The sequence below is a fragment of the Mustelus asterias genome, chromosome 17 (genome assembly GCF_964213995.1).
Source record: "Mustelus asterias chromosome 17, sMusAst1.hap1.1, whole genome shotgun sequence".
In the NCBI taxonomy this organism is placed as follows: domain Eukaryota; kingdom Metazoa; phylum Chordata; class Chondrichthyes; order Carcharhiniformes; family Triakidae; genus Mustelus; species Mustelus asterias.
This window is the reverse complement of record NC_135817.1, coordinates 72344480-72370576: the sequence shown is the minus strand read 5'-3', so window position 1 is coordinate 72370576 and position 26097 is coordinate 72344480. Positions and strand designations below refer to the sequence as shown.

At 43.8% G+C, this 26097-nt stretch overlaps 1 protein-coding gene and 1 non-coding gene across 3 annotated transcripts in view; both read left to right on the top strand.

Moving 5' to 3' along the window:
• Positions 1–234: 234 nt before the first annotated feature.
• On the top strand, positions 235–305 carry trnas-gcu (transfer RNA serine (anticodon GCU)). Its single transcript has one exon. It is a non-coding gene; the product is annotated as a tRNA-Ser (tRNA).
• Positions 306–13146: 12841 nt separating this feature from the next.
• Positions 13147–26097, top strand: part of ildr2a (immunoglobulin like domain containing receptor 2a) — a 125579-nt gene continuing 112628 nt past the window's right edge. For both annotated transcript variants that reach the window (XM_078232956.1, XM_078232955.1), the window contains exon 1: positions 13147–13303. In XM_078232956.1, the coding sequence (XP_078089082.1) occupies positions 13255–13303 (49 nt within the window). In that variant the 5' untranslated portion in view covers positions 13147–13254. The remainder of the gene's footprint in view (positions 13304–26097) is intronic.

Here is a 26097-nt window from a genome sequence, read left to right as displayed (position 1 = left end):
GCATCTGAGCTCAGCTCCAGCAACAACTCTTGCTGAATGCAGCCTCTAACTCTGCTGTCCCATCTCTTTTTGGAGACAGACCCAAAGCATCCATCCATGCCCAACGTCTTCATCCTCGACACACATTACCTTTCTGGTGTCTTAACAAGTCCCTTTACTGTGTTACTTCTTTTGCTTTTTTATGTATTTGTCAAATATCTTTGAGTTTTTCCCCTGTTTGACACCCTGGGAGCAGCATTGGTGGTTCAGTGGTAGAATTCTCGCCTGCTACGTGGGAGGCCTAGGTTCAATTCCAGGCCAATGCAAGAGCAGTGTTTTAAATGTTGTTTTGAAAAAGGAGATAGAAAATAAGGGTAATGAGCAAGTGCAAAGCCTATATTTTAATAGATTATGTTCCAAGTTTACCACACCCAAAAATGATTTTTTCATCTAATTATATTCAGTTTGATGAATAATTACACTTTGGAGTGTTTCTTTTTCCCACCATTGTGGTTCAATGTTTTACTTGGAGGAGAAATGCTGCCGATCCCTGTTCATCGCCTCCTTTGGGGAATATCTCATTGCCTGCAAAATATTATTTTTCCTGCAGCAATATAGATAGCATTTAAAGATTTCCAGGATTTCTGGACTTCTGGAAATGCTGATTGAGATAGTTAGAAAAATTGCAACAAATTTTATTTTGTACATGTTTGGAAGTTATTTGTCCAGGATTTTTTAACAATCCTGTGGGCCAATTGGGTTATCGAATGGAACTAGGTCACTTATGCAATGTAGAACAATATAAATCTGTTATTACCATCTGGAACAATGAAACTATAAATGTTGACAGGTTGGGGAAAGGATTGAAAATACTACATACAGTTCCAGCATAGCTGGAGCCACACTCTGAATCAATCCTTGTATATCCAGGTGACTTTGGTGACCTTTATCTTTGACAAGCTTAAAGATCAGATAAGAATGACTAATCTCCGGGGAAAGGGCCTGGGTAACGGAGAAGAGGACCTGGGTAAGATACTCTGTCAGAAAGTCAGTGCCGACTCAATGGACCAAATGGTTTCCTTCGGCACTGTAGGGATTCTATGACTAGCCAGCGACTGAACTTGATGATAGCCAGATGGCTATATTACTTTTAAGGTATGCAAACTGCTTTATGGGGCGACATGGTGACATGCCTTACAACTTTACAGCGCCAGGGGCCCAGGTTTGATTCATGTCTTGGGTCACTGTCTGTGTGGAGTTTGCACATTCTCCCCGTATCTGCATGGACTTCCTCCAGGTGCTCCCGTTTCCTCCCACAGACTGAAAGACGTGTAGGTTAGGTGCATTGGCTATGCTAAATTCTCCCTCAGTGTACCCGGACAGGCGCCGAAGTGTGACTAGGCTATTTTCACAGTAACGTCATTGCAGTGTTACTGTGAGCCTACTTGGGACACTAATAAATAAACTAAATGTATCATAATTTTCTAAAACAATATCTAAGACTAAACAAATGTCTTCAGTGTTTTCTTGTCTCTATGATAGTACATCTACAGTATATTATAAATATATATGCTTTGCACTTGCTCATCACCCTTATTTTCTAGTGCCTTTTTAAAAATCAATATTTATCCATTTCAAAATTGTCCATTGATGCTAATATTTTATATCAGAGAGAGGACATATCAACATATTTACTGACAAAACCTAATTTACCTGTAATGTCATAGTTGTAGGCCTTCCCACCAGTCAGTGGGATGATGCTTTTTCCCCATTCCCATCAATGACAGTTTGCATTTATACAGATATGCGGGGACGTATTTTACACAGAGGGTGGTGGGGGCCTGGAATGCACTACCAAGCAAGGTGGTTGAGGCAGACACGCTGGGATCATTTAAGACTTATCTAGATAGCCACATGAACAGACTGGGAATAGAGGGATACAAACGGATGGTCTAGTTAGGAACACATGATCGGTGCAGGCTTGGAGGGCCGAAGGGCCTGTTCCTGTGCTGTATTGTTCTTTGTTCTGAGCCAACTTTGGATCGTACTCACCACCTTCCACTGTATGCCATGGGATCCCACTTTTCTGACAGTCTGCCATGCGGTACTTTGTCAAATGCCTTACTAAAATCCATGTAGACAACATCCGCTGCCCTACCCTCATCAATCCTCCTTAATGCCTCAAAAGATTTGCTCAAGTTAGTAAGACATGATCTTCCTCGAAGAAAACCATGCTGACTACCTCTGATCAACCCATGCCTTTCTAAGTGACAATTTATCTTGTCTCTCAGAATGATTTCCAATAATTTGCCCACCACCAAAGTCAGACTGACCTATAATTTTATGGATTCTTTCTCGCACCCTTTTTAAATAATGGTGCAATGTTTGCACACCTCCAATCCTCTGGTACCTTGCCTATATCTAGGGAGGATGGAAAATGATCCTCAGAGCATTTGCAATTTCCTCCCTGCCTTCTTTCAACAGCCTGGGATACAATCTGTCTAGCCTGGGTGTTTTATCCACCTTGTCAGTCCTCCTGTGCTTCCTCTCTCATTATGCTTATTTTAGTATTTTACATGCCTCTCCATGCACTAAAATCTACCTCCAAGCAGCAGAACTTCAGAGAAAGAGACCTATTTTCTTGCAGATCCCAGTCTCCTAATCCAGAGACTCAGGGCTATTTTTTCTCTCTACAGCTCCCAAACAGCAAGTGAGTTTGTTTTTCTCTCTGTGAACCAAGCCCCATCCAGTCACATAACTTTTCCTGTCAAAATCTGAATCAAGCTCTGAAAACCCCCTGGGAAAAGCACTAGCATTAGCCCAGATGAAAACAAACATTCCAACCATTAAGATCAGTTACGCTGCTGCAGTAACAACATGGGCTGCCAGGTACAGACAAGGTACAGACAAAACAGCACCGATAATAAAACAAGCTGCTGAAACAAATCTTGCACAAGAAACATGATGCAAATACATTTCTTAAAGGCACAGTATCATCACACTGGCAAAACATTGGCATTACATGAATGATAATCTTAAAAGGAGACACTCTTGAGTGTGAAAAAGTTGAATCTCGAATAGGAGGTTTGCAAAGATCCAAACCAATATCCTTTCATCTGATCATTACATTCACATGCCCATGCAGTAGTTTTCAAAATACCCAATTTATTCACAATAATAGAGCACTCATGACACTCATTACATAAAAGCATTTTAACTTCCCTAACCCTACCACTACGCCTTGGTGCAGTGCCAACATCCACAGCAGTGGTGGAAGCAGCCTGCTGACTGTCACATCCTGATGCCTGTGATGACCTTGGTGGATGTCCTCTGGTGGCCCGAGCCCTGGAGGGATCTGGTCTCACCAGGATGTCCTGCTCAGGGGCAGAAACACCCTCAGTGTCTTATGCTGCTGGAGTTGGTGTGGACACAGGCAGAGAGGACTCTGAGCAGTTCACATACTTGAGGTGTGTAAGGTGAAAGCCTAGGGGTTTCTGGCTGACACTCAAGCTCCCTGTGGATGCTAGAGGGCCCCGTCATAACTCCTTCAGGAGATGGAGCATCTGGTGGGTGATCATGCTGCCTTGGTCCTCATGTAGCCTACTTCCTGATGGTGTCCAGCAGTGTGGCTTTGGAGCACATGGCCGAGCGTAAATCCAGCAGCACCTGTTGGACCAAGGTGCTTGATTGTCAGGGCCATGACATCAGACAGAACACAGAGGGACTCCTTCATCATGCGCACTCCTCTGACAAGTGACGATTGACGTTCTGCCCAATGTTCCACTGCATCCCTTTGCATCTCCACCAGTGAGTTGACCGCTGCTTCCAGAGGCTCAACAATCGACTGGCAATGAGTAGGTGGCTTGTCTCCAGGAGCCCTCTGAGTACCAGAGACCTAGGCTGTCCCTGCCTCCAAATACTGCAGTATGTGTCTGTGAGGAGTTCTACAGAATGTGAACCTGTGTCTATCCTAAAATTAAGCCTCTCTGAGGTGTTTGTCTCTGTGCCGGTGGAGGGTGCGGGTTAACGCTGTTACAGTTCTTCCTGAGCCCCCTCATCCTCCGATGTGTTTTGGGGGCTTGGAGAGCTGTTGGGCTGGTGAACAGGCCACACACAGTCTGTTGGTACCAGCACAAAGGACAGCATGGTGGCACAGTGGTTAGCACTGCTGCTTCACAGCGTCAGGGACCCGGGTTCAATTCCAGCCTCGGGTCACTGTCTGTGTGGAGTTTGCACATTCTCCCCGTGTCTGTGTGGGTTTCCTCTGGGTGCTCCAGTTTCCTCCCACAGTCCAAAGATGTGTAGGTTAGGTAGATTGGCCATGCTAAATTCTCCCTCAGTGTACCCAAACAGGCACCAAAGTGTGGCGACTAGAGAATTTTCACAGTACCTTCATTGCAGTATTAATGTAAGTCTACTTGTGATGAATAAATTAACTTTACAGGTGGCAAAATTGATGCAAGAAGATTTCCAATTTAGTAGATGCAGTTGGGTGTGCTGTACTTGCCTTCTTCTGAAACGAGCAACACCACCCAGCCTCTGGAGGGCTGGCAGCTTGAATGAGGCATGCAAGGGTTGCTAGGGAGTTCCTGATCACCAGGTGCTTCAGTCACTCGGGGCCTGTGTTTGTGCATGTGGGTTCCATTCCCCCCTCCTCCGAAAGTCCTTCTGTCTCCTGCAACATCTTTACACTGGAGTGGTGGGCCTGGGTACGCTATGTTAGCGAGTGTCTTTGGCAGGCAGGAAGGTGATGACAACTCGCTAAGCACCATTATGATGATGATGCCCTGGTGCAAACTAGTCTGACTCCTGCCTGTGCTCCACATGCACGCTGGCATCTGGGCCCATGTCTGTGTGGTGGGTAAGGGATCTGAAACCTCCATACAGGGCTCCAGGGCGGGTGGGGTGGGGGAGGGGAGTGAATCACTCATGGGGTCTAGGGAACCAATGGTTTCATTTTCTCAATGACACAGTATTGAGTGATTTCCCCAATTGACATCAACATGAAGCATCCCTCCGGTGATCATCAATGGAAGAGGATTCCTATTCGAGACAAATTAGTCACAGGTGGGTGGTGAAAAAACATTTAATGATGACAGTAAAGGTGTTTAAATAATAAGTTCAAACATCAAAATGTGTGAACAGACAACATTAAGGTGTTAAAGATCTATCTAACTAGTGCAGCCCTTCACCCGTGCCATCTTAGTGCAACTATAACTTCCTAATCTACGTCTCAGTGTCTCCCAGAATGTACATTGGAGGTGGAGGGGGCCAGCTGCTTACCGTGCTCCGTGGCCTGTGATGCACGTGGTGGGCATCCTCTGGAGGCCCTGGACCTGAGGGCTCTGGCCGGCTTCCAGGTGTCTGGGACGTTTCCATGACACCCTCTTCATCCTGCTGCCCTTGAGATGCCCCGGTGTCAGGAAGGGGAGAGTCAGAATGTGTAGCCACAGCCACAGTCGCCTGGCTGGAAGGCCTCATCATGGGCTCGAGCCCTTCTTCCACCCTTGGGAATGCTGTGGGTCCCTGGGTCACTCCATGAAACAGCGATGGTTCTACAGTGAGCTCCAGAAGCTCCAGTGTCACCTGGCCCTGCCAGTCCTGGAGGACTACCTGCGCCCTATCCATGGTGGTCAAGCCCTCAGCGATGGCCACCTGAGTCGGGGGCCACCTGTCAATGGCCGCAGCAAGTGCCCTCTGCGACTGGGCCATGCTCTGCAACCCCTCAAGCCATGACCCTCTGTGACTGGGCCATATTCTCAAGGGCTGCTGCTGTAGCCCATTGTGGCTCAGCGCTGTCCTGCTGGGTCTCCTGCAAGCTCAGCACGGTAGCACAGTGGTGACCCGGCTTGGGTCACTGTCTGTGTGGAGTTTGCACATTCTCCCTGTGTCTGTGTGGGTTTCCTCCGGGTGCTCCGGTTTCCTCCCATAGTCCAAAGATGTGTGTGTTAGGTTGATTGGCCATGCTAAATTGCCCCTTAGTGTCAGAGGGACTAGCTAAGATAAATATATCGGGTTACGGGGATAGGGCCTGGGTGGGATTGTGGTCGGTGCAGACTCGATGGGCCAAATAGCCTCCTTCTGCACTGTAGGATTCTATGGACTTTATGGAAATGTTTGCCACTACATTTCTACTGATCTACCCAGTTCACTTTAGCCAGTTCTGGCTTCATACCCTTGTAAACTTTATTCAACCCACTCTTCTCTTCCTCAAACTTACTGTGAAATTCAATCATGTTATGATTACTACTACCTGGAGGCTCCTTTACTATGAGGTCATTAATCTTTCTGCCTCATTGCACACAATCAGGTCTAGAATAGCCCACTGGAGCTGGGAGTAACTTTGGACTGGTTCCTGTATGAACTACAGTTCTGCTGAGTGTATAGAATGATGTATAAACGTGGCTGGTGTTATTAGAACACAGAACATTACAGCGCAGTACAGGCCCTTCGGCCCTTGATGTTGTGCCAACCTGTGAAGCCAATCTAAAGCCCATCTAACCTACACTCTTCCAATATCATCCATATGTTTATCCAATGACCATTTAAATGCCATTAATGTTGGCGAGTCCACTACTGCTGCAGGCAGGGCATTCCACGCCCTTACTACTCTCTGAGTAAAGAACCTACCTCTGACATCTGTCCTATATCTATCCCCCCTCAATTTAAAGCTATGTCCCCTCATGCTAGCCATCACCATCCGAGGAAAAAGGCTCTCACTGTCCACCCTATCTAATCCTCTGATCATCTTGTATGCCTCTATTAAGTCACCTCTTAACCTTCTTCTCTCTAACGAAAACAGCCTCAAGTCCCTCAGCCTTTCCTCATAAGACGTTCCCACCATACCAGGCAACATCCTGGTAAATCTCCTCTGCACCCTTTCCAATGCTTCCACATCCTTCCTATAATGCAGCGACCAGAACTGTACGCAATACTCCAAGTGCAGCCGCACCAGAGTTTTGTACAGCTGCAACATGACCTCATGACTCCGAAACTCAATCCCTCTACCAATAAAAGCCAACACACCGTACGCCTTCTTAACAACCCTATCAACCTGGGTGCCAACTTTCAGGGATCTATGCACATAGATCTCTCTGCTCATCCACACTATCAAGTATCTTACCATTAGCCCAGTGCTATGTATTCCTGTTACTCCTTCCAAAGTGAATCACCTCACACTTTTCCGCATTAAACTCCATTTGCCACCTCTCAGCCCAGCTCTGCAGCTTATCTATGTCCCTCTGTAACCTGCAACATCCTTCCACACTGTCCACAACTCTACCGACTTTAGTGTCATCCGCAAATTTACTAACCCATCCTTCTACGCCCTCATCCAGGTCATTTATATAAATGACAAACAGCAGTGGCCCCAAAACAGATCCTTGCAGTACACCACTAGTAACTGAACTCCAGGATGAACATTTCTCATCAACCACCACCCTCTGTCTTCTTACAGCGAGCCAATTTCTGATCCAAACCGCTAAATCACCCTCAATCCCATGCGTCTGTATTTTCTGCAATAGCTTACCGTGGGGAACCTTATCAAACGCTTTACTGAAATCCATATACACCACATCAGCTGCTTTACCCTCATCCACCTCTTTGGTCACCTTCTCAAAGAACCATAGAAAATTACAGCTCAGAAACAGGCCTTTTGGCCCTTCTTGTCTGTGCCGAACAATTTTTTGCCTAGTCCCACTGACCTGCACTTGGACCATATCCCTCCATAGAACATAGAACATAGAACATTACAGCGCAGAACAGGCCCTTCGGCCCACGATGTTGCACCGACCAGTTAAAAAAAAAAACTGTGACCCTCCAACCTAAACCAATTTCTTTTCGTCCATGAACCTATCTACGGATCTCTTAAACGCCCCCAAACTAGGCGCATTTACTACTGATGCTGGCAGGGCATTCCAATCCCTCACCACCCTCTGGGTAAAGAACCTACCCCTGACATCGGTTCTATAACTACCCCCCCTCAATTTAAAGCCATGCCCCCTCGTGCTGGATTTCTCCATCAGAGGAAAAAGGCTATCACTATCCACCCTATCTAAACCTCTAATCATCTTATATGTTTCAATAAGATCCCCTCTTAGCCGCCGCCTTTCCAGCGAAAACAATCCCAAATCCCTCAGCCTCTCCTCATAGGATCTCCCCTCCATACCAGGCAACATCCTGGTAAACCTCCTCTGCACCCTCTCCAAAGCCTCCACATCCTCCTCCACACCCCTCTCATCCATGAACCCGTCCAAGTTTTTCTTAAATGTTAAAAGAACTCAATAAGGTTTGTGAGGCACGACCTACCCTTCACAAAACTGTGTTGACTATCCCTAATCAAATTATTCCTTTTGGTCATGTTAAGAAACTAATAGGGAACACCTGTTTAATAGTTTAAATTATTAGTTGCCTACTAAGTAATGTTTAGCCGATGTTTATTTTTATCCATTTGTTACAGTTAAAGTCTTAAAATGTGAAGTCTTGTCGAGCGATTCCTTTAAGTCAGCAACTGGGAATTCAAATTGCTTTTTAAAAGTTGCCCGTCTCTACGGAAATTGCAACATTTTACATAGATTACAATTTTAAAAAAGAATTCAAACATGAATGCAAAATAACAACATATCATACTGGAGGAATGTCAGTTCAGGGTAAAGACCTCAGAGAATCCTGATAGGGTGAAATTGAAGACAAGCAGAGAAGGGGTCACATTTTCAAAATTACCATCTTGCCGTATTTGTAAAAAAGACTATGGCATGAAGTTGCTTGGGGTTTCTCCTATACTGCCACCATAACTGGTGAAAAGTTTGAATTGAAGGGGCAACTATGACAATTCACCCCTTTATGCAATATTCTTTCTATGGGCAGGGATAATTAAAATGGATTAAAGAAATGGTGTATCAGCAAGAAAAAGATTCTAGACAGGCCTAAAGACATTAAAACACATAAATTCTTGATGATGAGTAATAAATATCATAGGGTACCAAGAGAGACAAGAGATAAGGTTAATGGTATGTGGGTAATCCTAATTTATTTATTAGTCACAAGCAAGGCTTACGTTAACACTGCAATGAAATTACTGTGAAATTCCCCTAGTCGCCATATTCCGGTGCCTGTTCGGGTCACTGCATCTAACCTGCACGTTTTTCAGACTGCAGGAGGAAATCGGAGCACCTGGAGGAAACCCACGCAGATCGAGGAGAACAAGCAAACTCCACACAGACAGTGACCCAAGCTGGGAATCGAACATGGGTCCCTGGCACTGTGAGGCAGCAGTGCTAACTACTGCGCTACCGTGCCGCCACAATGTGGGGAAGTTGTGGTGGATGGAAATTGACTTAAGTTTTATACATAATCAATTTAAAAAGGTAACAAATTTACACCAGGCAACTGCAACCCTTACATCAATAACAATTAATATAGTGAAATCACTTTAAGAGGCAACATGATTATCAGACAATAATATTTGAATGAATAGCAAAACATGGTTTTAGAAGAATGTGTGCCTGACCAACTTTATTTCTTTGAAGAAATAACAAGGTGATGTAACAACATAGCCCAGAAGCTTTTTAATAAACTTCCTCAGGAAAGGTTGTTACAAAAGTTGAAAGCAGCAAAATTCAAAGTAAGTATACGTTAGAAGTTTTCTGAAGGAAGGAAAGCAGGGAACTTGTGCTGGGGAAAAGGAGACAGAATGGTGGGAATGCTGACTGGGGTGCCTCAGCAATTGTTGTTGGAATTCCTAATGTTTCCAATCAAAATCATGGACTAATTCAGAAACTTAATGCAATTTAACAAATTTATGGGCAATATCAAATTAAGAGGGCAGCCAATATGAAGAATCATGCTCTAAAATCAGCTGGATTAAATTTGTAAATGGACAGATTAATGACAGATGAAACTTAATGAGGACAACTGTAAAATATTGCACATTGGAAGTGAGATGGGTAATAAATATAAATTTGCATGGTACACAGATAAAGATGAAACAAAAAAAAAACCTGGATTTGATTGTGAACCCATCACTGAATAGGTTACATTTTCTTTTCTTTGTGTGTTCTTGGGATGTTTATAATACACCAAAGATAATGGCCGTGATTCTTCCAAAAGAATCTAAGTCCCCAGTTTACATGAAAATGGGAGTAACTCCTGTTGTTCTTTTTTGGGCGGGATTTTCAGATTGAATCTCCCACACTCTGAGCACTCCGGAGTGCCCTAGCAGGATTCCCTCTGAAAATCAGGGGGTGGAGCGTATTGCCGCTGGACAGGCCGGCAGCATAGTGCTGAGCAGGTCACTGTATATCGGCCAATCAGTCAGAGCAAAGATATGCGCATGCGCTATGGCCCCGCATTGCTGACATTCCTGACCCCCCTCACCACCCCTCCCCCTCCCCCCTATTCGCTGGTGTCATAGACCTCCCCTGACAAGCTCCCATGTCCCCCAACCTGGACAGCCCTGCTCTCCTAATTCCTCACTGGCAGCCCTGACCACCCCCTCAGCAGTCCCGAACCACCCCCCAGCAGTCCCAACCCCACCCCCCACCCGGCAGCTCCAAACCCCCCACCCAATGGCCAGCCCCAATCGCCATCCTCCCTCCCTCTGCCATTGATCCCGAATGCAGAGTGGCAATGGGACCCCCCCCCCACCCCCAATAGGCCCCATCACCCAATAGGCCCTGCCCCCTCTGGTCCCACCTCCTTGGCATTGCCTGATGCCTGGTGGGCAGTGCCAAGGTGCCCCTTGGGCATTGCCAGTTTGCCTCTTGTGCAGTGCCAGGGATCTCGGACTGCCTGTTACCCGTTAGTGGGAAGCAGCTGTAAACCCCGCTGGAGTGAAGCACTCCCAGCAGTGGGAGACTTCAGTCCTGGGCCCACTTATCACATGTAAATGCAGATTATAATAGTGAAATCAGCTCCGCGCCGATTAGCTGATGAAGCTGAAAAACCTTGCCACGGAGATGCACGGAGGCCCAGGCACCTAGCAGGAAGACTGTGAAATGGCCTCTGCTGATGTCTCCCGGACCGCTGCACTGCTAGAGCAGCATTGCAGGCTGGGAGAATCACCCTCAATATCTTATCTATTCCTGGTTTCCTGGGAAGGTGTTTATGGGCTTTTTTCTTGAACCATTGCAGTTCTTGTGCTTGTAGTGCTCCCAAAATGGTCTTCAGTAGCCAGTTCCAGAATATTGATTGATTGATAATGAAAGAAATGCAATATATCTAATTGGGGTGAACTTTATACCCTCTGCCAGGGTGTGATGTAAAATATGGCATGTTCAATAAGTCTTAACCTGGACTCCTTGGAGTTGATTCTCCCATCCCACTGCACTAATTTTCTAGTTAAGCAGGCTGGGAGAATCGCACGGGGAAGCGATTCACAGGATTCCCTCGAGAGTGTGATGAAGGAGCAGTGCTATGAAAGCTCATGATTCCAGATAAACCTGTTGGACTTTAACCTGGTATTGTGAGACTTCTTACCATCCTCCAACTTGTTCTTGTAACATTGCAATGATACAGCTAGTTCAATTAATCTTCCACTCATTTGGGGACTCCCAAGAGATGAGTGGTGAATGAATCAGTAATAATGATGCTGCTGAAGATCAGAGGGGAGGTATTGAATATTTTCTTGTTGAAGATGTCCATCGCCTGTCACTCATTTGGCACAAATGTTACCTTCCTCTCATTAAATGAATCCTGGATGTTATCCAAATCCTATTGGGAGTGGGTTTGTCAATATTAGAGACATTGGGAATTGAGGTAACTGCTGTAAAATCTTTAGCTCACAACTCGACTCATGATGAAGAGAAGGCCATGTAAGGAGCAACCGGAGAAAGGACCTCCTGCAGTAAGGCCCTCGGTCTGCAGTGAATGACCTCCAACCAGCATGAGCACCTTTCTATGTGTCGGGTACGATCCCAACCACTGGAGGGCGATTGACCTCGATGTCCCAAAGGTTGGCTTGGCCAAGGATAACGGTACAGAGCAGCATTCATCCCTCGTGTACATATTTGGATCAAGAAAGTTTGTGTTTTAGTCTGGAATCCGGTAGCATTTACAAAATGGGAGCTGAATGTTGGTCAGCAGGCTTTGCTTGATTCCACTACTGAACCAGAGCAAAGCGTATTGGCTAAAGAGGGGCAAAAGGTCAAATCAGAACTAACAACGTGAAGAACTTGTTCACACTGAGAACAATCGATATGCAGAAGGATAGTGGAGGCAACACCTTAGATTGATTCAGGAAGGCAGACGGGAGGATGCATTGTAACGGAGTGTTTTTTTTTGGGGGGGGGGTGAATAGAGAAGTTAAAATCAGTGGAATGACCTCCTCAGCTTGTATTTAGCATGCGTTCTGGGGTCCAATAGTTTGGAATGTGACATTTAGCATCAGAATTATTGATCCATTTTCCCCTGACAAGTTTGTGATTACTGGCCATCCTCTCTGCGAGGTGATTAGTGTCTGAATACTGCAAGTTCATTGCACTGCTGCGGTAGAAAGCCTGTGCATACAGATAGATCACAAAAGCAAACAAGCGTTACACACTATAATCAAATACCGTCTGTTAACTGTCAGGGTTGCAAATTGGGAATAATGGGGCGGGCCATTCCTATCTAACTTTATGAACGTCTGACTAAGTGGCTTTATGTATTAATATATAGAGTATCGAAGCAATTAAGTGGCATGTTATACAGTCGGAAGTTTCTGTGTTAATCAGACTTCAGAACTATTATATGTATATATATAGACCAACAAAAAAACGAAGGCTTTATGAAACTCTACGATAAAAATGGGAAAATTGTCAAATGAATAGGAACAGGCTGCAGTTTATTGTAACATGTTTTGTAACGCTGTCAGTTCCAGCTCCAGCAAAGCCCAAAGCAGTATCAATGAAGTCATGTGATGAGAAAAGTCCATCCTCAGGAAGGGGGATCTGGCAAACTCTGAGGTGGGATTATTGTCCGCTTTCCACAATGTCTCAAACCCACACGCGAGCTGGCGAGGAAAGGAAGCGGTACCAGTGCATTTCTTTGAATGGTTAAGGCCAGTTTTGTCCCCGCAGCTCTGCCTGCGCTGGGATCCGAGGCAATGCCCACCCCTCGCCAGGGTGGATGAGTAACAGGTGCCAGTTAAAGCCTGCTTTGATACTTTTGTGTCTGTCAGTTTCACAGCGAGACGCGGCGAGGGCGCGATTACAATGGCAAATCGGAATTTAATTCATAATCGGGGATTAGATTGTATCGAGTTCTAACAAAACACTTGGGATGTAAAAGGCGCTGAAAATGTGGCTCTGTGGATTCTCATGGTGGATACCCATTCTCTGCTTGGCAGGTAAGAGTTAAACTATGTTAACTTTATAGTAAATGCGATGGTCCCTCTAGCTCCCGCAAAAAAAAATCGATGAATGAACATGGCTGTCCAAAGGCGAGTTTATCCCTTCTTTCCACACCTTGTGTGTGAGATCACCTGCTATCTTAGGGATGTTCCACAATTTACCCCTTAATCCTCCCACTACCTGTCTCATAACAATTCTACTTGTTACTATGGGCCACCGTGTCTCTCGCATTTAATTCGAAAATCGACGCCCGTCCGCTATCCCTGGAAGCAAAGTTATTCATTTGCGAGAATGAAGGAAACCGTTAAACGCATCAGAACCCAGTGAAGATAGGTGCTATTTTTTTTCCAGCAGCATTATATGCTGGTTCATACTTTCCACAAAAAATGAGACCATTCATTTTAAATTGAAAAATGAAACACCTTAGATATTTTCAGTGACATTTTTCTGTTGGGGACGACAAAAGATTAGAAATCTCAATCATTGGAATGCTAGTCAGTATGCTGTTTCTAAAGCGCGCTTGGTGACTCATGCAATTCTCAAGACTCGTATGATGCACTGAATCATACGTGCAAAGCCTTGCACTGTGACCATTGTCTTAGATGAATCCTGTTTTCACAAATAAATTATACGTTTGGATCAGAAATTCCGAAAACTGCAACTGAGCATGAGTAATGAGAATTGCATCTTGGAATCCTGTGCTTGTTTCTGGGTTGGAGGCCTTGATTTAATCTGGCTAATACATTCCTTTAAAGATAATTCCAATTTTCGTTGGAGGACAGAATGATTTTAAGGACTTGGAACGAAAGCGACACAAATGCTTTGAATGATCTCAAATCAGTTGCATTGCTGAACTTTGTTACTGGTTAGAACAAAACTTTTTTTTTAGGTCCTCTGGGACTTTACTGGAGTTCCTGGAGGAATGGACATAAAAGTGCAACTAGTTATTGAAATATAAAATAGGACGCTGAAAATATGAAATTAAGACAGGAATGTACACAGAGGGAGAAAGAAAGAGGATTAACATTTTGGGATGAAAGAGTTTACATCAGGAAATGATAGGGATGTAATATATTTAGAGCAAGGGGTGAATGGAACAAGGACAAAGGAAGGTTTGCGATATGGTGGAAGCCAGAAGACAGGAGAGTTAGTCTTGCATGGCCAAAAGGAATGGTGAGGGGTCAAGAAAAGAAACAAAGAAACAAAAGATATGCCTACAGCATGTGTACTACCCTCTGAAGCGGCACGGTGGCACAGTGGTTAGCACTGCTGCCTCACTGCACCAGGGATCCGGGTTCAATTCCAGCCTCGGGTCACTGTCTGTGTGGAGTTTGCACGTTCTCCCCATGTCTGCGTGGGTTTCCTCCGGGTGCTCTGGTTTCCTCCCACAGTCCAAAGATGTGCGGGTTAGGTGGATTGACCATGCTAAATTGACCCTAGTGTCAGGGGGATTAGCAGGGAATAGGGCCTGGGTGTGATTGTGGTCGGTGCAGTTTTGATGGGCTGAATGGCCTCTTTCTGCACTGTAGGGATTCTATGAAACTGAAAGTATGTGAACAATCAAAACATGTAAAGGAAACAAAATAGGGCTTGAATGGCTTTCTTCCCTACCATAATGACGCATGAGAAGCTCATAGTATAATGATGTGAAGAAGCAACTGAACGTATTTCTGGAATATTTAGGCAATCAGGTGACAGGCAAGAAGACTGAGAGGTCAACCAAAATGGTGGTTGCTTTGACCTATTACTAAACATTTATTTTTGATTTATTTGTTCGCGGGATGTGGATGTCGTTGGCCAGGACATCATTTATTGTCCATTCCAAATTGCCCTTGAGAAGGTGATAGTGAGCCACCTTCTTGAACCATTACATTATGGGAAATAATGCAAAAGACTGCTAATTTTGAGAAGCCACTCAGCTAACCAGTGCTGTCAATATTATGGATATGGTTACATGTGACTGCTCAGAGCATATCATTACATCATACACCCCAGAATTGCGTCTTCTGGATGGTGGAAAAGCTTTGTGTGGTTGGCAGATGAACCACATGTTGCAGAGTACCAAACTAGGCAATGTTCTAGCGGTATTATTGCTAGACTATTAATCCAGAAACTCAACTAATGTTCTGGGGACCTGCGTTCAAATCCTGCCAAGGCAGATGGAGGAATTTGAATTCAATAACCACAGCAATGTGGTTGACTCTCAACTGCCCTTTGAAATGGCCAAGCAAGTCACTCAGTTCAAGGGCAACTAGGGGTAGGTAATAAATGCTGGCCAGCCAGCAATGCTCATGTCCCACGAATGAATATTAAAAAAAACTTCATTACGTAGTCAAAATATTGATATGGCTAGTCCTGTTCCTTGTTCTCCAGGATAACTGATTTTATTTAGCCCAATAGTCAATATGTTACTTAAGTATGGATCATAGTTAAGATTTTGGCCATTTTATATGAGGCAGAAAGAAACATGTGGGCATTGCTTTTGCTCATATCGGTTTTGTGCATTGTTCTTCAACAGTTAACCTTATTGTCTTTGCGAATGTTTGTATCTTTTGCACATGTCAGTCTTTGTTTTTGATTATGATTACATTACATCTTCTAAGTTTCTAATTCTCTTTCTCTTTTTATGTCTTTGAAATGATGTCCTCTTGCATCAGTTTATATTGTTTCATCAAAGCCCACACCAAAGTGCAACATTTAGCTACACTGCGTGAAGAAAGGAATTGTTGGGTCAGAATAGTCCTCCATAGTTTGTCTATTTTACCATCAGTAATATTTCCAACAGAATATCTTTCATGGACCCTTTTCCCATTGCGTTTAAGTTTGAAAAATGAAGGCCTGTGCCTACTGTGTGTTGAACCTAAGATAAAATGGAGCTCAGTGTTCAAATTCTGACATTTTCGTCTCATTATTGTTCAGTAATCCCTTTCAGTAATAATTTTAAATGCAAATATCAATTATTGGCACTATCTAGTTCACACATGAAGCATTGGCTCTTGGGGAAACTGCCACTTATTAGTAAGTTTGCGGGTGACACAAAGATTGGCCGGGTGGTTACAGTGAAATTAAGTGTCTTGGGCTACAAGAAGATATAATGGGCAAATGGGCAGATAAGTGGCAGATGGAATTTAACCCTGAAAAGTGTGAGATGATACACTTTGGAAGGAATAATTTGACAAGGAAGTATTCAGTGAATGGCATGACACTAGGGAGTTCTGTGGAACAAAAAGGACCTTGACATGTTTGTCCGTGGACCTCCGAAGGCAGAAGGGCATGTTAGTAGGGTAGTGAAAAAGGCATTACAAAAGCACAAAGTAATGTAGGAGTTGTACAGAACTTTGGGGAGGCCACAACTAGTGTGCAGTTCTGGTTGCCACCTTGTAGGAAGTATGTGATTGCACTGGAGGGGGTGCAGAGGAGGTTCACCAGGATGCTGCCTGGGATAGAACATTTACATAAGAACATAAGAACATAAGAAATAGGAGCAGGAGTAGGCCATCTAGCCCCTCGAGCCTGCCCCGCCATTCAATAAGATCATGGCTGATCTGACGTGGATCAGTACCACTTACCCGCCTGATCCCCATAACCCTTAATTCCCTTACCGATCAGGAATCCATCCATCCGCGCTTTAAACATATTCAGCGAGGTAGCCTCCACCACCTCAGTGGGCAGAGAATTCCAGAGATTCACCACCCTCTGGGAGAAGAAGTTCCTCCTCAACTCTGTCTTAAACCGACCCCCCTTTATTTTGAGGCTGTGTCCTCTAGTTTTAACTTCCTTACTAAGTGGAAAGAATCTCTCCGCCTCCACCCTATCCAGCCCCCGCATTATCTTATAAGTCTCCATAAGATCCCCCCTCATCCTTCTAAACTCCAACGAGTACAAACCCAATCTCCTCAGCCTCTCCTCATAATCCAAACCCCTCATCTCCGGTATCAACCTGGTGAACCTTCTCTGCACTCCCTCCAATGCCAATATATCCTTCCTCATATAAGGGGACCAATACTGCACACAGTATTCCAGCTGCGGCCTCACCAATGCCCTGTACAGGTGCATCAAGACATCCCTGCTTTTATATTCTATGCCCTTCGCAATATAGGCCAACATCCCATTTGCCTTCTTGATCACCTGTTGTACCTGCAGACTGGGCTTTTGCGTCTCATGCACAAGGACCCCCAGGTCCCTTTGCACGGTAGCATGTTTTAAGTCATGAAGAGAGGTTGGATAGGCTTGGGTTGTTTTCGCTGGAGCAGAGAAGACTGAGGGGCAACCTGATCGAGGCGTACAAGATTGAGGGGTGTGGACAGAGTGGATAAGGGGCAACTGTTCCCCTTAGTTGAAGGGTCAGTCATGTGGGGACATAGGTTCAAGGTGAGGGGCAGGGGATTTAGGAGTGATGTGAGGAAAAACGTTTTTACCCAGAAAGTGGTGTTGGTCTGGAATGCGCTGGAAAGGTGATAGAGACGGGTTTCCTCACATCCTTTAAAAAGTACCCGGATGAGCACCTGGCACGTCATAACGTTCAAAGCCATGGGCCAAGTGCTGGTAAAAGGGATTAGGTGGGAGGTCAAGTGTTTCTCACATATCAGTGCAGACTCGATGAACAGAGGGGCTTCTTCTGCACTGTATGATTCTATTGAACCATTCCTCACATGGAACCATCCTTTGCATGTGTCTTTACTTTCAGCAGAGCAGTAGAACAGGAAGATTGGAGGGGTGAAAAATATTACACAACTTTTCTAGAAATCATAGAACCTTAACTTTGTGGCAGTGAAAGAGGCCCTTTCTGTGTGTTGACTGAAGAGATATTCAGCCTGATCCAAGTTTTCAGCTGTTGGCCTGTCACCTTGTGGAGTACGGCAGTTCAAGTGCTTTGCCAAGTACTTTTTTAAATGCACGGTTTCTCCTCTATCACCCTTTCAAGTAATGATTTTCAGACCTTCCACCACCAAAAGATCTCTTCACCCCCACCTCTTCTAAATCTTCTACTGATTACTTTAAATCTCTGGCCCCAGGTTATTGATATCATTAGTAAGGAAAATAAATCTTTCTAATCTATTCTATTTCAGATCCTTCATAATTTTGTACACCTCAATTAAAACACTCTCATCTGCTTCTGTTACAAGGAAAACTATTTGCCCACACCATCCAATCTTTCTTCCCAGCCAGATTTCTCCTGGCAACATCCTCTTGAATCTCCTCTGCAACCTGTCTAATTTGATCACAGCTTTCCTGGAATGTGGTGGCAGAACCATAGGCTGTAGGTGTGGCCTAACTTGTATTTTCAAGAATTCTAGCATAATCTCACTGCTGGTATATTCTTTGCCTCAATTAATATAGGGAAATGTCCAGTATGGCTTCCCAACCACCTTATAAGAACATAAGAACATAAGAAATAGAAGCAGGAGTAGGCCATCTAGCCCCTCGAGCCTGCCCCACCATTCAATAAGATCATGGCTGATCTGATAGTGGTTTAGTTCCACTTACCCACCCGCTCCCCATAACCCTTAATTCCCTTATTGATCAGAAATCTATCTACCTGTGACTTAAACATATTTAACGAGGTAGCCTCCACTGTTTCAATGGGCAGAGAATTCCAGAGATTCACTACCCTCTGAGAGAAGAAGTTCCTCCTCAACTCTGTTCTAAACTGACTCCCCCTTATTTTGAGGCTGTGTCCTCTAGTTCTTGTTTCCTTTCTAAGTGGAAAGAATCTCTCTGCCTCTACCCTGTCGAGGCCCTTCATTATCGTATATGTCTCTATAAGATCTCCCCTCAACCTTCTAAACTCCAACGAGTACAGGCCCAATCTACTCAATCTCTCCTCATAAGCTAACCCCCTCATCTCCGGTATCAACCTGGTGAACCTACTCTGTACTCCCTCCAAGGCCAATATATCCTTCCGCAAATAAGGGGACCAAAATTGCACACAGTACACTAGTTGTGGCCTCACCAGTGCCCTGTACAGTTGCAGCAAGACCTCCCTGCTATTATACTCCATCCCCTTCGCGATAAAGGCCAACATTCCATTTGCCTTCTTGACCACCTGCTGCACCTGCAAACTGAGTTTTTGTGATTCATGCACAAGGACCCCCAGGTCCCTCTGCATAGTAGCATGTTGTAATTTTGCACCATTTAAATAATAGTCCATTTTACTATTATTCCTTCCAAAGTGGATAACCTCACACTTGTCAACGTTATAATCCATCTGCCAGATCCTCGCCCACTCACTTAGCCTATCCAAATCTCTCTGCAGACTTTCCGCATCCTCCACACAATTTGCTTTCCCAATCATCTTTGTGTCATCCGCAAACTTTGTTACCCTACACTCGGTCCCCTCCTCCAGATCGTCTATGTATATGGTAAACAGTTGAGGCCCCAGCACCGATCCCTGCGGCATGCCACTAGTCGCCAACTGCCAACCAGAAAAGCACCCATTTATTCCAACTCTCTGCTTCCTGTTAGATAGCCAATCTTCAATCCACGCTAACACTTTACCCCCAACTCCGTGTACCTTAATCTTCTGCAGCAACGTTTTGTGAGGCACCTTATCGAACGCCTTCTGGAAATCTAAAAACACCACATCCACCGGTTCCCCTCTGTCAACTGCACTCGTTATATCTTCATAAAAATCCAGTAAATTCGTCAAGCATGACTTTCCCTATCTGTCTGTCCTGCTATCTTCAGGGATTTGTGGCAATGCACTCCAAAGTCCCCCTGTTCCTTTATAGTTCTCAATATCCTACCATTTATTGTGGATTGCCCTACCTTATTTTCCCTAAGCAAATACATTACCTCACATTTTTCTGGATTGAATTCCATTGTTACTTTTCTGCTTATTTGACCAGTATTTTAACATCTTATAGTCTACAGCTTTCTTCCTCACTCCCAATCATGTAGTCAATTTTTGTATAACCTGCGGATTTCTTCATCATTCCCCCATCAATTCAGTTTTAATCGTTAATATATACATTTGTGACAAAAAGCAAAGGACTTGGTGCTAAGCCCTGCAAAACCCCACTAGAAATAATTTTCAAGTCACAAAATCACGTGTTGATTACTATCCTTTTCTTCTTGCCACGGAGACAATTTTGGAAGAAAATATTAAAACACTTTTAAGACAACTAGTTCAAGGCTTGAAAAGTTTCACAAATTTGGTGAGAAGCTATTACATTTACTGTTATTTTCCAAATTCCTTTCCCTCGCTACATCCACCTTTCCTGCTCTCCTGAAGTGAATGCTCAGTGGGTGACAGCTTTCTCTCATCTCATCCAAGTTCTCATTCTTCATAAGTGAACATTCATGGTGAGAGTCAACAGGGCAAATAACAGGGTATCACAGCACTAAGTGTCATCAGGCAGTTATCTTAACTGAGTTCCTCACATTCAGCAGGGAGACAACTGGAGCCAAATATAATGGCTTGTATTTTATGGTGAAAAACTACTCACCGTTATTAAAGTGTAAATTGGACAGCGTTTTCCAACAACTGCACATGTGTCGTTAAACACAGAAATTAGATATTGCTGTGCAATTTGCTCTTCACTTGCAGAGCTTCGTCATAACACTATCGTGCTGGGAGACACTGCATTCAAACGCATGTAGTGACGTGTAATTTCTGTACTGACGCTATAGATGCATCACTAAACACACCAGAAATGTTAGGGTTGGGCCATTCTAATTTAAGGAAATTTTTAATTGTATGCTGAGTCTTAATTATTGCCAGACAACTTCTCTGGTACTAAAAGAAAATGTTTTACAAGTGTTGAGACTCATTCCTTCAGATTTTAATGATTGTTGGATACTTTTAAAAATATGTACTTTTTCTCTTTTATCTCTGTCTCTCTCAATCCTGTTTTCTTTCTGTTTCATTATCTGCGCACAGTTTGGCACAGAATTATTCTGAACCAGTATGTTAGGTATGCTCAAGAGGGAGCTGGATGTGGCCCTTGCGGTTAAAGGGATCAAGGGGTATGGAGAGAAAGCGGAAGTGGGATATTGAAAGTGCATGATCAACCATGATTATATTGAATAGTGGTGAGACCTCGAAGGGCCAAATGGCCTATTCCTGCACTACCTAATTTCTATGTTTCTAATAGCAGTTGTTCTTCAGTAAGATTGATTAAGGAGATATACGGTTGTTTATCATATTCAAATGGAAAAAAAAGCTTTCTAATTATGCAAATTATAGTGCAAAACTCCACAGAAAGTCTATGGCCAAAGGTGAGTATAATGAATGTCTGGCACCATTTGTTTACCACTGACTGCAATATCTGGCCCAACATTTCTACTGCTCCCTTGCTGAACAAAGACCAGGTATTAAATCTGAAGTTTTTTCAACTTTTATAATACACCGCATACCAAGTAATGTATTTAATCACTGAACCATCACTATTATCACCGTATTCATAAATATTCTTTTGAGGCAATGTGTAGGCAGTGCATCAGAATATCAATACCAACACTGCACTATCACAGGGGCATGGGGGTATTTGCAGAGCAAGAATATTCAGCCAGTCAAGGGCAATAACCACACATACCCCCTCAAATCTTTCATTCCTAATGCTGTCAATATATTTTTTATTTAAGCAAGCAGAACTACGGGTGCTGAAAGTGAATAGGAAAGTATGACATGCAACTGCTATAAAAAGCAAATGTGACACAGGAAGTGTGCACCACTCCTCCACAAACTGTTTTGTAGCATCAACTTTTAATATATTACAGATTTGTATATATTGATGCTAAGCAACTGCATGCAGAGGAGGAGACAGGGAAGCATATTCGGAGGAGTGAATTAAACTGTTGTACCATTTTAATATTAATCAACATGTCCATAATATGGACCAGTACCTTGTGACTTCTTTTCTCTTTGGTTGGGACTTAATTAATAGCTGATATTCTTCCATCATTTTTTCCTAGTGGATAGTGCTTCTTGGCATGACAAAGCTGTCATGTTCAAGTCACTGATGTTTGACATTGAAAATATAATTTGAAATCCCAAACACCGAGGTTGTTTAAGTAATTGTTCTAATAAGTTTATACCTATATTTCAAAACTGCCAGAAACATTCAGCAGATTCAAGCTTAACTGATGTACCTCATAGACAATTCCCAGAAACAACACTCCCACTCCTTGAGTGGGAGTTTTAGTATTGCAAGCATTTAAAAATATGATTAACTCCAAAAATCCTTTTTCTGCAACATTTTATTGCATTGAAACATTGTGACCTCACTATCGGTTTAATCAGAAGTTGTTGAGATTAAGTTTCTTGCCCTATCCCATTGCCTGCTTGGTGGAGGACACAGCAAGTCAGTGTGATCATGATGATCCAAGGCCCAAGGGCCGACCCTGTGGAGAGCCAAGGATGGAAGGGAGCCCCTCAAGGTCAGGGAAGCAGTCAGTGCTCACTGCAGACAATGCTATGAAGAATTCTATAACCACTCTGTGTTGGACTTGCACATCTTCAACTCCATTCCTTAATATCCTGTCGGGCTTGATCTCAGCATCACTCAAGCCTGGAGTAAGGTTAAAAAAGCAATTGTCAGTTCAGACCTTGGAGAGACCACATTTGTTGGGTCAGTTCATTTGTGTAGCCCCACACCATCAGCATGGACTCAGCCCTCAGCAGGACAATGCACAATTGCAAACTCCATTATAGTTCTTTGCTGAATTATTTTTTCTTGTCAATTCTCTCCACAAAACTTCTGAAACTATTTACTCATTGCTGGAGTGTATTGCTGAATATATAGTTACCTCAATCGGACTTGACTACTGTAATGATGCACTTTCAGCAACTTCATCAGTGAACAAAAGGGATTTATTTAGTGATCTTAATTCTCAAATACCTCTGCCCTAGGAGATCTCCTCCCCTGGGGTGATTCTTGAGTCCTGATTGGTTACCTAGGTCAGGTGACCCTTACTCTGCTGTGTTGTCCTTAAAGGGAAAATCACCACATCTAATTTCTTCAATATAGTCATGATCGCAGCTTCCCTCAGATCCCCCGGCACAAGCTCTGTGAAGTTGGCTAGGAGTGTATCAGAATTTCATCTGCCTCAGAGGCCTTGTTTTTCAACTGTCGAGTTGCTTTTTTAACCTTACTCCAGGCCCGGGTGGTGTTGAGACCAAGCCAGACAGGATATTAAGGAATGGAGTTGAAGATGTGCAAGTCCAACACCGAGTGGTTGTAGAGTTCTTCCAGTGAGCACTGACTGCTTCCCTGACTTTGAAGGGTTCCCCTCCATCCTTGGCTCTCCGCAGGGTCGACCCTTGAGTGCTTGGGCCATAGATCATCATGACCACACTGACTTGCTGTCCATGATTTGTTGGATTATCCACGTTCTTTCTGACCATCATTTGTTCTTTATGTCACAGGTTTTATGCTGTACTGCTGCCTTCAGTCACCTATAGGACTGCTGCTTTTCTCTTGAGCTGTAATGAAATGTCCAGTTTGTGAAAGCTTTGTGTTTATGCTGGATTAAGTCCTCTTTCTCTTGGTTGCTCTCCATCGAACCAGTCATACTGTTTCCTGGTGATCACAATGATTCCTGGTAGAGAGGCCGTGGACTTTCTTACAGATGCTGTTATGGTAAACTTCAGGTTTGTTCAGGTTCCAGGAGCACCCTGTAGCTCCTGATGAAGGTAGGTTGAGAAGTTGGCAGTGAGGCACCTAAGCGGGATCTTTGAGGCATTCCATTTTCATTTCCTTGTGCCATTGTTTCTTTTGCTCCATCTGGTCGGGACACCTCCTCCCAGGAGGACAACAGAAACATTTCAGGGATGTCTCCAAAGCATTCCTGAAGAGGTCAAATATCCACGCCGACTCACGAGAGTCCTTGGCTTGTGACCAATTAAAATGGAGAAGGCTCTAGATGCATTGAGAGACTTCCAGAATGTGCAGGGGTGAAGTCAAGATGTCAGAGGGAGCGTCCAAATCTCCAAACAACCCATCTATCCAACCCGTCCAACAGCACCTGCCTCACAAGTGCAGACCACACATTGGTTTTATCAGCCATCTCAGAGCTCATCAAACTGGAGTGGAGGCAAATCATCCTCTATTCCAAGGGATTGCCCAAGAAGGAATTAAATATGTGATGGGCTTATGCTGGTTTGCAATTGATAGTTAATTCAAAAGTAAAATGCTGCAGATGCTGGAAATCTGAAATAAAAACAAAAATGCCAGAAATACACAGCAGGTCATGCAGCATCTGTGGATAGAAACAGAGTTAATCACATCTCATAGAATCATAGAAACCCTGCAATGCAGAAGGAGGTCATTCGGCCCATCGAGTCTGCACCGACAATAATCCCACCTAGGCCCTATCCCTGTAACCTCCCATATTTACCCTGCTAATCCCTCTAACCTATGCATCTCGGGACACTAAGACAATTTAGCATGGCCAATGCACATAACCCGCACATCTTTGGAGTGTGGGAGGAAACCAGAGCATCTGGAGGAAACCCACGCAGACACGGGGAGAATGTGCAAACTCCACACAGACCCAAGCTGGGAATCGAACCCGGGTCCCTGGAGCAGTGAGGCAGCAGTGCTAACCACTGTGCCACCGTGCCAGCCCAAAAATAACCTCATGCCAGTACGGGAATTGAACCTGTGCTGTTGGCATTGCTCTGCATCACCAACCAGCCGTCCAGCCAAATGAGCTAAACGAGTCATTTGTACCCAGTTCTCCACGCACAGTAAGCAAGGCATCCTTGTCAAATTCTCTCAGTACTAATCTAGGGGCACTCAAGCTAATTGCTGCTGAGCTAATCCACTGTCCTGGTGAAGCTCCGTTAATTCAGCACACACTGGGGATCAATTTTGGGAACTCCTTGTCCAGCTACTCCGAGATAAATTGGAAGAGAGTTTTGCAGTATTGTACTGATTTTCACTTTTAGCTGGCAATTAAAAAGCCAACAGGGAAACGACGGAATATACAGCAGGTCAGCAATAATTTGCATTTCTGAATTAATAATTCCTGCAAAATACCAGTTGTTTTAACATTTGTATGCAGAGTCTTAGGCACAGATAATTCTGCAGCATTTTGCAACCAGATCTACAGTGGTGTCTAAATTATTGCATTTTAATCGACATCGTGTTAGTGTAAGCATGTTCCATTTCATTTCATATTTTTCTCATTTCTGTTTCATGGCAATTTCAGGATCTGCCTGTTATTTGAATCAATATTTTCTCTCTTCTCCTCCGTATTTATGGAGCATGATTTTTATTGACTCTCCCACTTTTTAGATTTTCTATCCAGGAAAAGATTTTGAAATTAAATTTAATGCAAGCACCTATGTTGTATGGCCAGCAGTTGTACAATGTTACTTTAATATTGATTTACAGTGATGAGAAAGAAACAGACTGTTAACACCATTAAGTGTAGTGTTTTATAACACCATGCCCCCAATGCAATTTCTCTGTTCGAGCTATAGTGTTTAAAATGGTGACCTAGTGTGACTCATTATGTGACTCAATGGTGCAATTATTTTGCACAGTGCCATTTTCATTCTCACCCTTCTGTTTTAAGAGAGTTGAGAGAAAATCAGGGGTCACCAAGTCGAGACTTTGACTACTGATGATTGACTTAAGTGAGGCTTAGGCTGAAAACCTGAGAAAAATAAGGCACTGTTCATCTCCATCAGGGAATGGTGTATCTTATAGTGAGACTTAAAACGAACATCCAAAAATGGAGAATTCATCAAATTCTTTGGGGAAAATAAATGATTTTCACTCGAACAAATGATGCCTTATCCAATTATGGAAAGCAAAATCATGAATCTCTAATTTACATT